We start from the raw sequence: 12,448 nt of genomic DNA, 5'->3' as shown, positions 1-12,448 counted from the left end.
TTAATGAGACAATCTGTTTCACAGTGGCACTAACACTGTGCAGCATAGGTAGAAGGTTTTTTCACCAGTGGAAGAACTTCACTGTTTATTACAAAGGGTTGTTGAGGAATCCAAAGAAAGTGGCATTGAAAGTTTCCCCAAGAACTTATCTATCACACCTCTCCTTCCTTCCAACCACAAATTATATTAGTTGGTCCAATAAAAAATTGTTTCTTCTTATAAGCCTCATGTCAGCCTAGACAAAAGTCATCCAAAGCACTCACTCACTGATTCCATTAATTCAATTAGATAACTCAAGGCCCACAAGGCACATGCTAAGTACGTCATAGTAAAAACAGACGTACTGCTATCTACCTCTTTAAAATGGAATGAAGATTTACCCTCACAACAAAATTCCAAGATAAAAGGCTGGTAAGACCATACCACTGGGAAGTTACTTCGAAGTTTTAAGTCTCTGTTTCTAGAAGATTTTTCTTGAAATTTTATGAGCCCAACTGGCAACTGCAGGCAAACTCAAAGGTCTATCTCAGGCTGTGATTTCACTAGTAGCTGAGATGACCTAAAGTGGCATCCTGCAGCCAAAAAGGAAAGATTTCTCACTCTTCCATCTCACAGTTCCACAAATGGATATTGTGTGAGGTGGCTTGAAACTTCTGCTCACACAGGCAGTTACCAGTTTTTGAAGAGGGATCTGGAGTACCAAGTTGATCTTGTGGTTTCGTGAGTTTAGGCAGTTCAGAGTTCTATGAGAGCAGCTGGAAAGAAGCAGCTCTTCCCTTCAGCTGCTAAATTCCCAATATTAGCTCATACGGAATCAGGTTTAAACTCTGCACTTGCCTTTTACTAAAGGAAAAGGTAAGAAGGCCTCACCTGAAAGACAATATGCTACAAAGTAGGGTTAATACACACACCAAGAAAGATTTGGTATTTCTAAGGCTCAGAGTGGAGCCCTACATTCAATCTATATTAGATGCTGCTTTGCTTAAATATTATGAAAAATCCACCTACAAACACAAATTCTGTCTATGCAGCATTTGAAAGCTTTAAGAACAACAATTTTCCTTCTCCAGCACAGAACACATACAGTGCTGTTCCTAAACGAAAGGTTCAAGTTTAATATTTTTATTTCAGTAACCACACTTTTACCATTACCAGTATTGACTCGTGCAGTGCCAGATCACACCACATGTCTGACCCTGACCCAGAATAGCCATGAGCACAGGCGAGAAATGCTGTTGCACTGACAAGCACATGTGGTGGTTTGCACCGATCTGACAATTTTATGCCTACTTAAAGTCAGCTTCACATCTGAGCTGGCATAAAGCCTATTGATAAAAGGCTCGCCCCTCAGTGCTCTTTCAATGGATTTGAATCAGCAAAGCAAGCTTACACTAGAACAGCACTTTATGCCATAAAGCTGTGAAATATTCAACGTTGTTTTAGGAGTTCTAAACCTTGAGTTACTGTATCACACAACCGTGACCTCAGGCCAGTCGGGATTACAACCAAGAGCTAGTTTGCTCAGCATTTTTGCTGGTCTTGTCTTTTCTTACTCCCTGCAATTGATTTTCCACCCTCCATTGGCCTTATCAGGTGTTCAGTACAGACTGTTGATATGATGCATTACAAATTATATCAAGGGGCTGATGCAGGTTAAATTTTTCAAGGAAGGATATTTTTAACCCTGATTAAGACTGGTTCTCCTCATTCGGTTCAACATAAAATCCTATAAACAGCTGCAGCTGCACAACCACTGGGACTGCTGTGAGCAAAACTACAGTACATCTATGCTTATAATAAACTATTAAAGCTGAAGACTGAAAGGTATTTTAATGTTAACTGCACCTGACCAGATTTTAGCAAGTCTGAGCTGACTAGACAGGCAACAAAATACAATCTGGTTCAACTTTCTAAACCTCTAGGGGTAATTCTCAGCATCCGTGAGATATGAACAGAAAACAAAATGCAAGACCTCCAATTCACTTCTCACTCATCTCAGCAGCATTCTTTAGGGGCTTAAAACGTATGGCTTCAATAATTGAAGCAAGGCGCAAACTAGAGGTGAGAAGGTGCTTTTACGTAGAGAATGCTCTGAAGCTTTAGTAACCCATATCCATCTTTGAAGTAAAAACCAAACAAAGGTAAATACGTAAATAGCTTTAAAGCCTTCTAGTCTTAACTAAAACACATCACAAGTTGTAGTATCTGAAATATAAATTAAAAAAACAGATGATATTAAATTTCAGATACTATAATCCTCAGGAACCTCAGCTACTTTGTGATTTTCACACCTACGCCTGTCTCTCCCAAAGCATTTTTTGATGTAAAACAGAGTGCAAGTTATATAGATAACTTCACAAACAATTCAGAGAAATAACACACATGTATCATGAAATGCACAAAAATGTTGAGAACTACCTTGTCTCCTATTTTTGGTACAAAACCATAAAATATAATTTGAAATAGAGGCAAAAAAAAAGATACTGTATTGCTGAAGTTAAAAAACCTGCCTTCAAACATGAAGAAAAAGTAGTATATTTACCTGTTGCTTCTGGTACGCAGTGTTTGGGTTAATTTTCGACTCCAGAAGAAGAGAACCTAGAAAAAAAAGTTCCGCTTATTTACATGTGTACCAAATTTCAATCTCAACATTAATTTTCTGATCACTCTTTCTACAAGTAGGTAGTAACACCTTTCCTCCCAACAATGAGCCTGTGAAACTCATATTCTACAGCTTTGTATTTAATTTTTCCCTCAAATATATTGTTCACATAGTACAGAATGTTCGAGACTGTTTTGAGGACTGGATTTTGAACCTCTTTCTTATTCAGAGTAATGACTTTTCATGGAACATTCTTAGAGATTTTAAAGTGTGCAAAAAATCAGCACACAAAAAGCATCGTAACTGTATTTCATAGATCATCCCCACTTGTTTTGGATTAAATTTGCTAATCATGTGGTATTTGTTCTTAAAGTTTAGCTAAAACATTACTTTGCCGGAAAGCATATCCAGAAAGTAATGCTTAAAGTAGCAACCCTTGTGACAGCAGGACAGAGAAGGAAAACATCCAAGATGAGCTTTACTGATGACTTCAATATATTAGGACTTAGGCCACAGTCCTGAACTCTGCATTTCGGGTTTGCCTAGTGAACATCTAAAACCAGCATTCCCTTTTCCGTTACGATCACCTGTTACAGGCACTATTTCACTTCAATCTTACTCTCAGTTTCAAAGCCTCAGCTTCAACTACATGAAGTTCTAGAATATTATTTTCTGCTATTCACCCAGCTAACTTCTACAAAGTCTTTACTATCTAGAAACATTTAATAGCAGCAAATATGAATTAGAATCATAAGAATTAAAGCAATTGATAAATTCAACATTATATTTTAACTGCTGAACACACATCTACAGACATGGGAATCCTGAAATTAGCAGAGTATCATACGTAACTTGAACATTATGTTTGACAAAATACTTACCAAAAAAAAAAAAAGTAAAAAAAATAAACTCTTGAAGACAATGAATGAAGATATTTCATCTTCCAGGCTAGAAGCAGACACTAAAGAATGACCTATTTACTACGCTTACCACAAAAGAATATTTCTTCTCCTCTTCTACTAAACCTGATGTTTGCAGGAAAGACAAATCAAGCATTATAAGGCTTTACTTGCTCCTCATTACTACATGATTCAACTTATTCCTCACCATTCGGGATCCATAACTAGACAAATATGAATTTGGAAATAGAAACATAGTGAAGTGTAAAAAGTGTGCTCTACACCTAATAACTGCCCCCAATCCATCCTTCTGGACGATCTGATATTCCACTTCTGCAATTTGTTCTCCCAAAATGTTCAACTACTCAAAAATCGGTGACTATTCTATTAATTAGTTCAGTGAGTCTATTTTCATACACTAAGTTTTACAGACTCAGGCCGCTTGCTGGTATGAGACAGTATGAGACAGTCTTAGGTATGAGACAGTCTTAGGTCTCCGTTACCTGCTTCTGTGAACCAGGCAACAGTAACAGATATCTGTAACACAAATACATTCCTTGGAAAAAGGTTTCAGAAATTCAACATACCACAAATAAAGTTCTCCTCCATTCAAAGTCAATATCAGTATTGATTCCTAAACACAGTTCAAGATGCTTAATCTTGCATTTGTCATAAGCAATTACTTTCTCTGTTGCTATTTTTCTCTTGGTACTACCCTAGAATACATTAAGACTATCCAGTCTACTTTATAAAAACACACCAACGAAATTTCATCTTCACTGACCCAATGACTATTTATAGTTAGGTAACACCTGAAAACTCACCTTAATACAAGCTATGGTTTTAATAAACCTCCCCCCTCCAAATTATGCTGATTTAATTATATCCTTGAATGGATTTATAAAGGTAACTGCAAAAAACTGGTGCCAGAAAGTAACATTTGAAACCATCTATAAAGAAGAAAACATTGATTTGCAGAATTCTGTTATTTGCCACTGTAATGCAAAAAGGCACAGCTGGGTTTTTTTGTTAGCGTAACTACACCATTCTATGCTGAGAAAGGAATGTGTGTATAGGGAACAACTTGCTCAAGAGAGATTACAAACAGATATAAGATATTTAGAGAATATCAAGTATCCTTAGCCAGTAGTCTCCATCAACAAATCTGCAGACTTGTTTACATATATACATATGGAAGAGACCTGCTGATATGGAACACTGCTCCTCTCCCATCAAACCGTTACATGGATCCTTCCTCAAAAGCAGAAAAGGTACAGTGTCACTCACTTCCCCGCACAGTGCGAACATGTTTGTTTAAATGAAAACTTCAACTCAAGAGCTGTTTTCTGCAAGATGCACAAAGAGGGTTAAGCTCTGCGATCAGTTCTGCTGCTACTGATTCACAGAAACCGATCCACTGAAACTTAGGAAACAGCTCAAACTGAGGTCTGAGAATGTGCTCTGCATTCACAAGAGACTGTTCATCAGTCTAACACATTTCTGAAGGATCGAACCCAAACATAAGGAGAGGGGAGAACCAGGAGAAACGAAAATTCAGTCCCTCCCAATTCCCATGGTTTTATTTGGGTATTTTTTGTTTTGGTGTGGGTTTTTTGAGGGTAGGGGGTGGCATGTTCATGGAACCACAGAATACTTTGGGTTGGAAGGCATCTTAAAGATCACCTAGTTCCAACCCCCTGCCAGAGGCAGCGACACCTTCCACTAGACCAGGTTGCTCAAAGCCCCGTCCAGCCTGGCCTTGAACACTGCCAGGGATGGGGCAGCCACAACTTCTGTGGGCAACCTGTGCCAGGGCCTTGCCATCATCACAGTTAAGAATTTCTTCCTAATATCCAACCTAAATCTCCCCTGTTTAAGTTTGAACCCATTCCCCTTTGTCCTGCAACTATATGCTCTTGTAAAAAGTCCCTCTCCAGATTTCTGGTAGGACCCCTTTAGGTATTTTAATGTAAGGTAAGTACATAACCACAAAATTTTTGGTGTTGCTTTCCTATAAATAAATAAAATTAATCCCTTGAGTTTAGAGCAAGGTAAAATAAACTTAAGACAAATTCTGGCTAAGCCTTCTGCCAGTATTACAGGGTTACTGATAACTAGTGTAAAGAAGCAGCGAGGATGCGGATGCCTGCCTGGTGACTAAATTCATTAAATACGGCCTCCAATGGCGGAGTTCACTTTGGCTTGTCAAAAAGTTTAGTTACAGGACTAGTAAGCTTCAATTAAAAGTTTAAGCCCTCAAATTAACATGACTTAGTTGAACAGAAAAGTTCATTTCAGAGGTCACTTCAAGCATCAGGGCTCAGAACAAAAAAAGTGATCTGAAACCATGCAGTTAAAATCTAGAAGCGCACAGACATTTCAAGAATGAGGTAGGTCACAGCAGCCTCAAATACCATGTGAGAAACAGGTAAGAAATTCAAAGCTTCCAAATACACACAGAAACTCACAAGAAAGGTGATGATTTGTAAGAAAAGAGTTCACTATTGCCCTACTGCAACTCAAGTAGAGCACAGCGCAACTAGGAATAACACAGAGAAACTTTTCAGGGTTTTAAGTAAAAAAGTTAACAGCTGTTTAAGTGTAAAAAACCAAAACCAATTCCCTGTTTAAAAGCATAATATATCTGATCTGAAAGCAGTTTATGCTATTTCTGTACAGTATGAGATTACTCCAAATTGCCTGCAATGATTCTTAAAAGTTTAGTGCCTGGGAGCATTAGGCATCTGAGATAACAACGCAAATCACTCAACTGCTCTCAACTCTTAAGACGGTGTTACCAAAAAAACCAAGAAAAAACCCCAAAACAACACCAACCCAAGGAAAAAACCCAAAACAAAATAAAAACCAACTACTCCTATGGATGAAAAAAAAAAAAAAAAAAAAGGAAAGAAATAAAATTGCACTCTTACTCAGCTCTTATTCCTCCAATTCCAGATGACAGCTTACCTTGGACTTGGCATACTGATTGTAGCTCCCTTATCTGAACCTCCTGACCCTGCCATAAAATCTCAGCCACTTAGAAAGCAGCTATGGAGCTACACCAAGCCACAGGTGCACAATCAAAAGACTGAACTATGTGCTAGCCCTGATGGCCAGCCAAATGAACCTCTGGTAATTCTGCTGTCACTCTGTGCACAGCTGAACTGGCCCTTTCACAAGAGTGGGAATTTCCCATCCGCAGCAGGGAACTCTTGCTAACATCCCCCATGGCCTCCCCCACTCAGGAAACAGAGCCTTTAACTCAGGCAGATCCCGAGGTTTTCAGTCAGCTTCCTGCAGTAAGTCAGTAAGAACATACCAGCATGCACAGGATGAATCTCAGCTCAAACACTAGGAAAAGCTGGTTTAGAAAAGGAGGAAGGAAGAAGTTTCATTGTGGAACAAGGAGGAGCTGACAAAGAAAGACAATACAAGAATGCAATGGAAACAGGGAGACAAATGATGTATAGGTCAGGTTCCCAGTACTTGTATGTTTCTGGTAACTGGAGGGAAGAGAGAGAAATCACAGTGAACTACTTCATTTAGTTAAAAAAGCATGCAAGAGAACACACAAATTGTGTAGCACCTGAAACACTAGTCTGGTGTTACCTTTTCCCAAACCATTTGCTCACATGTAAAAATGACTGTATTTGCCTTCAAAATCAGCCTGCAAACAATTGCCACTGGGAGTACACAACATAAATCGATTTTATGAGGTGCTTACAAAAGCAAGTCAGAAAAACTAGCCTATTAATAGAGTGCACATTTACCCAGGACTGATACCACCTACTAAATTAAGAACTTAAGCTGTGTGTATTATTCAATACTCTTGAAATACGTGGATGCTGTTTGAGAGAAGTCTAACGCGAGTATCCTATTAAATATACTTCCGTGTATTAGGTGCAATTAGTAAGTTTGAGCCAGTTCTGCTTTGACAGAGTATCTTAGCTATGCAACACAAAGTAATGACATCATCTTTGTTTTGGGATCATTTACACCAATCTGTATTTTCCTTCTTACAGATGTTCATTTACAACAAAGAAGCTGGCAACAACAGCCCAATTCAGGTTCTAATCAGTCTTAAGCATACATATCCCAGTGAAAGTCAATAAACGGATTTTAGTTTGAATGGGCTATTTCTTCACAAGCAGGTTATGACTTGCAGTTCTTTTGCTTTCTTTTCTAAAAGGAATTAAAAAAAACACAAAACACAAACAAAACCAAACAGGAAATTGTTTAGTGTGTAGAAGACATAACAGCTTTTAAACACGAGCACATCAACCATCTAGACAGCAACAGCATCTAAATATACTGTAAAGATTAGCTTAAAAACATAGCAATAACCTTCTTTTTACTTCCCTTCTCACACTGAAATGAAACTAAGTCTGTTACCATTTTGAATAATTTCTCTTATACTACGAAGATGGCCAAACTATAAATGCAACTTCTTCAGTGTAAAATAAATAAAATCAAGTACCAGTTTAACATCAGTTCAACTTTTTAAAGTAGAATCAAGAAGCTACAAAATCCTGAGATTCATGCTTATCAGCAGCTCTATTATCAAAATCCTGCTCAGATGAAAATTTCATTCTTCTGTATCAGTTTATGATCTCTGCTGTACAGACTACTGTACAGTTCATCAGTACTTTCTCAAACAGTAAGAATGATTCTCAAGATGCTTTTCAACCTAGTTCCTATAATGAAAAAGCCAAATAATTACAAGGTCTGTTGACAGTCACAAGCTACAACTAGATCTACAACTCACTAGATACAGCCAGCTATATGTCTAATGAAGTAGTAAGTCATGCACTGACAGACTTTACTATCAAAATGGTACATGCTAGGTATCGTGAAGTATACATTTTACAATCTACTCTGATCATAGCAGTCATGAAGTCACTTAACCAATAATCAAGGCTAGCCCAAATATGTAGCTACAGGGGTAGATACTACTACTCAACCTACACTACTATCACATGCTGTTCAGAAAATGTAAAGGAAGTTGATAATGCATTGTTTTAAATGTATTTACAGGAAGATCTAGAACTACTGAAGGACTGAGAACTACCATTCCATAAAAAAATATCTCTGAAAAAGCTGTTCTGTCCACTCTATTGTCTTTACTACTGTAACAAGTGTACTTTGAAAACTGTTGACAGCTTTTAGAATGTCTTGCATAATTCTTGCTACCAAAGAAAAGGGGGAGGGGGAAGGAGAAGGGGGGGGAAGGTGTTAGCCATCCAATCACCTTCTAAAAATTTATGCTAAAAACCACGATCTAAGTTTTGAACAACTCCATTCACAAGGAGATCATTTCCAGACACATTTAAGGAAGGATACATCATAGTGATCAGTTTTGAAACTGGAGTACATTTGGTATGTAGTGATAGATCACTAAATGCCCAAACCCATACAAGTTTTACAACATGAGCTGAAGGTGTTTTGTATGCAACACACTATTCACTAAGAACCAAGTGCCTACTATGCTTGCACTTCATGGCAATCTTCCATGTCTTTCACTTGGCTTATCACGAATGAACTATGGTTAGTGCCTACTTGCTTTTAGAAATCACATTTGAATTACGCAGCAAAACCTTAAGGCAACAGACACAAAACTAAGCCCAGTTCCTTTTCTGGGTAGGATGAGGAAAGACTCTACCTTCAGACACACATACTTACCATCACTCTCTGCCCTGACTAGCAGGGACATGCCCTTGAGCCTCTCCACGTAGCAAGAGGACACATGCCCTGTGCCTCGATCGTCCCACTGGCGGTCCTCATTTAGCGTGTAAACCTTCACCCTCCGCCGGGTGTCAGTCATCCTGCCGCCTGCCACAACACAGCCACCACTATGGCTTGCAATTGCTGGAGAAGCAGGAGGCTAGTCGGCGGCTAGGCCCCCCTCAAAGGAGGGGAGCGAGAGAGAAGGTAGCACACCAAGCAAGCTTTTCTTACTCCTCTTCACTGCTCCAAGGGACTCCTCATTATCGAGGGTAATACGGTTAGAGGGGGCGCAAAGAAAGCAGGGGAATGAGAAAAAAGGTGAAGATGGGAAAGGGCTCCAGGCACCGTCAGGCGCTGCACAAAAGACGAATAAGCCTGCGCAGGGAAGAGCCGCAGAGAGGAGACAGGCTCTTTGCAGGGTGAAGGGCAGGCAGGAGAGGCGGTAAAGAAGGGATCCTGGAGAAGAAGCGGATCCACGGGAGTGGAAGCAGCGGTGGACAGCAGATGGCACGGGCGGCAACGGACAGCCAGCCCGGGGTGACAAGAGCAGGCGACCCCGGAGGCCAGGGCCCTGGCGAGGGAAGCAGGCGGGAAGCTGGCGAGGCCGGGATGAAGCAGGCGAGGGGAGGCAGGCGGGAGAGGGGCCGCTAGCCCGGGCCTGGAGCTCGGCTCTATTGTGCAGCAGCTGCCCAGGCCCGAAGCCCCTCGCTCGCAGTCCGTCAGCGCGGGGGTCCGAGGAGCCGCCCTCCTTCCCGCGGGGGCTGGCCGGGGCCTGCGGGCGCTGCCTGTCCCGGAGCAGGATGAAGCGGGCGGGCAGGCTCAGCACCCCGTCTCCCCCATGGGCTCCCGTCGCAGGCGGCGGCTTCACTCCCAGTCCGACTCCGCCGCCATGTTCTTCTTCCTCGTCCTCCTCCTCCTCCTCCCGGTGCTGCGGTGCCTCAGTCCCGACTCTTCTGCGCGCCCTGCGACGTGACTGCGCTCCAGACACTCAGGAGCCCGGCCAGCAGAGAAGCGCTCTGTCCTGCGGAAGGGGCGACCGGCGACGGCGCGGTGCGGCGCGGCCCATCCAGCCCGGCTCCCACCGGCTCCGGCTCCGGCTCCGCCTCAGTCACTGCGCGGCCGCCATCTTGGTTTCACCTCTCACTGGAGGCGCGGGGTCTCCCAGCCAGCGGCGGAACGGGCCGCCCGCCAGTGCTTAAAGGGACAGCAGCCCTGAGCGGGAGCGGGCGGGTTCTGCGCCGCTGGGCACCACGCGCTCCTGGTGGCCTCACGGAGCACTGGCAGCCCCGCACCGGCACCACCGCGACCCGCACTGCACTGCACTGCACTACACTGCACGGCACTGTATTGCACGGCACTGCCGAGATCGCTGCCGGAGCTGCGCGGGCGGGACACCCGTGGGCCGTTACCGCGGGCCCAGGGAGGGGCGGCGCGGGGTGGCAGCGCCTCCGGCGGCGGCGGCTCTTCCCGCGCTCTGCGCCGGGCGCTGCCGGGCCAGAGGTAACCGAGACGGGGCCCACTGGCAGCCGCGCGTGTGCGCCGGGCGGGAATGTCAAACGCGCGGCCCGGGTCCCACCGCAGAGGAGACGTCGGGGAGCTTCGGCCGCCCCTCACCTCGCTGCTTTCACCCAGGTTCGCGTTTGAGGTCTCTGCTCTGCGAGCACAACCAAGACGGTCCTCTCGCAGAAGGGCTTTTTCCTTCCTTTCTTTTTTCTTCTGTCGCACATTGCTGAGTGATCCTAAAATTAAACAGCTTCTGTCTGAGCGGCTGTTGGATCTCCATAGGCAGAGATAGGCTCTAACAATCGCAGTAACAAACAGAAGCTGTCGAGTCTCTGCTTTTTCCACTGCTGCCAACATCTGAACATATGTTTGACAGATTTCCCTAAACTATGCAAAAACACTAGTCATTTGGGACCCCACAGACACAGCACTGCATGAGAGTCCACCTCAAAGTATATTCTAGATACACTACACACATGGGAGCTCAGTGCAATTTATATACTCTATTAGATCAATTATTTTTATTTTACAGTTTCAAACGAGTATTGGTATTTGTTTATCAAAGTGAGTTATACCAGGCCTAGTTTGAGCCAAACCCACATATGATGAGCTTTCACTCCAGAATTCGTTGTGCTCATGAGGAGGCCTCCAGTCAAGCGCTGTTGTCCTTTCTCCACTTTCCAGTTTGCTTGCCATGTGATAAAGTCAGTGCCCAGCTGCAGAATTGGTACCCAGTTTCCTGATGGCTCAGATGAAGCCATTTGGCCTTTGCTTTCAGGCCTGGCTCTGTTGCCTAAGGACTGTTTCAGAACACAGATGCCTTCGAGAGTATTGTTTGGGTGCACTTAAAGTAGCTGAAGGCGTGTTGTGCTCGGTAATGCAATGAAAACTTTGAAAAAATTTGGTTGTCTGAGAACTGCAGGTTGTGGGCCCTGACGAAGGGAAACCTCATGCAGCACATGCACAGAAAGGCACTTGTGGCCTTTGACAACCTGTGCAGCCCTTTAGGGGACTTGCCCCGGGAAGTGCTGTGCCGGAATTTCTCTCAGGCAGTTCTGGAGGTGGAATTTTGTGACTTCAGAAAGGAATGATGACACTTAGCGAAACCTCCGTGGGACCATTACACTCATTTACAATTTACAAATTGTACCCTCTTGTGGCCATCAGATTAAGCATAGACCACAGCATTAACTGCAGTTTTGATTCCTTCAGGGCTTCTTGTGAATTGAAAACAAGAAGTTCAATCAGATTTCAGTTTACATAGTTTGCTATATGAAAATTCTGGGTTCAGCTTCTTTTAATTGGCCTTGTATTGTTTTGATATCAGTCTGAAAAATGCTCAGCCCAACAACGGTGCCCACTTGTCAGGGTTTTATCCCAATTCTCATTATATTTAGCAAGGTGTTTCATTTTTTTCAAACATTTACACCCCAGTGCTTCCAAAAGAAAGGTTGGGCACTGAGGGCAACTTCCCAGCCTGGAAAGCAGACATGAAAGAAAAAAACCCACTCAGTTTATTTTTCTTAGAGTCGTGAGTTAGAAGGCAAAAAGGTGTCAGATCATACCTCAGTACCTTTGCTCCACTTCCAGGGTTTGATGGACTGTGTCCAGAAGGAAATATCTTCAGGGATTGTGAGAGGCCATTCTTAGCTGAGTTAAAAGCCTAAGCTCCTTGGTTCCTGTAAATAATAAAGGACTATGCCCTGGCAGAGGTTTTGGC

At 42.8% G+C, this 12,448-nt stretch overlaps 1 protein-coding gene across 6 annotated transcripts in view; it reads right to left on the bottom strand.

Moving 5' to 3' along the window:
• Positions 1-10,629, bottom strand: part of PPP4R3A (protein phosphatase 4 regulatory subunit 3A) — a 44,443-nt gene extending 33,814 nt beyond the window's left edge. For 3 of the 6 annotated variants that reach the window (XM_030481787.1, XM_030481785.1, XM_030481784.1), the window contains exon 1: positions 2,543-2,598. Coding sequence is in view for 3 of the 6 variants with exons in the window: in XM_030481781.1 (XP_030337641.1) it covers positions 2,543-2,598; positions 9,181-9,322 (198 nt within the window). In the remaining 3 variants the exon portion in view is untranslated. Of the gene's footprint in view, positions 1-2,542; positions 2,599-9,180 lie in introns of those variants that run through there. The other 3 variants (XM_030481781.1, XM_030481782.1, XM_030481783.1) reach the window with 3 other exon arrangements.
• Between the last annotated feature and the right edge of the window lie 1,819 nt (positions 10,630-12,448).

This window comes from Strigops habroptila, chromosome 4, assembly GCF_004027225.2.
Source record: "Strigops habroptila isolate Jane chromosome 4, bStrHab1.2.pri, whole genome shotgun sequence".
In the NCBI taxonomy this organism is placed as follows: Eukaryota; Metazoa; Chordata; class Aves; order Psittaciformes; family Psittacidae; genus Strigops; species Strigops habroptila.
Note: the sequence above shows the minus strand (reverse complement) of the source record. Positions and strands in the feature narration are given on the sequence as shown.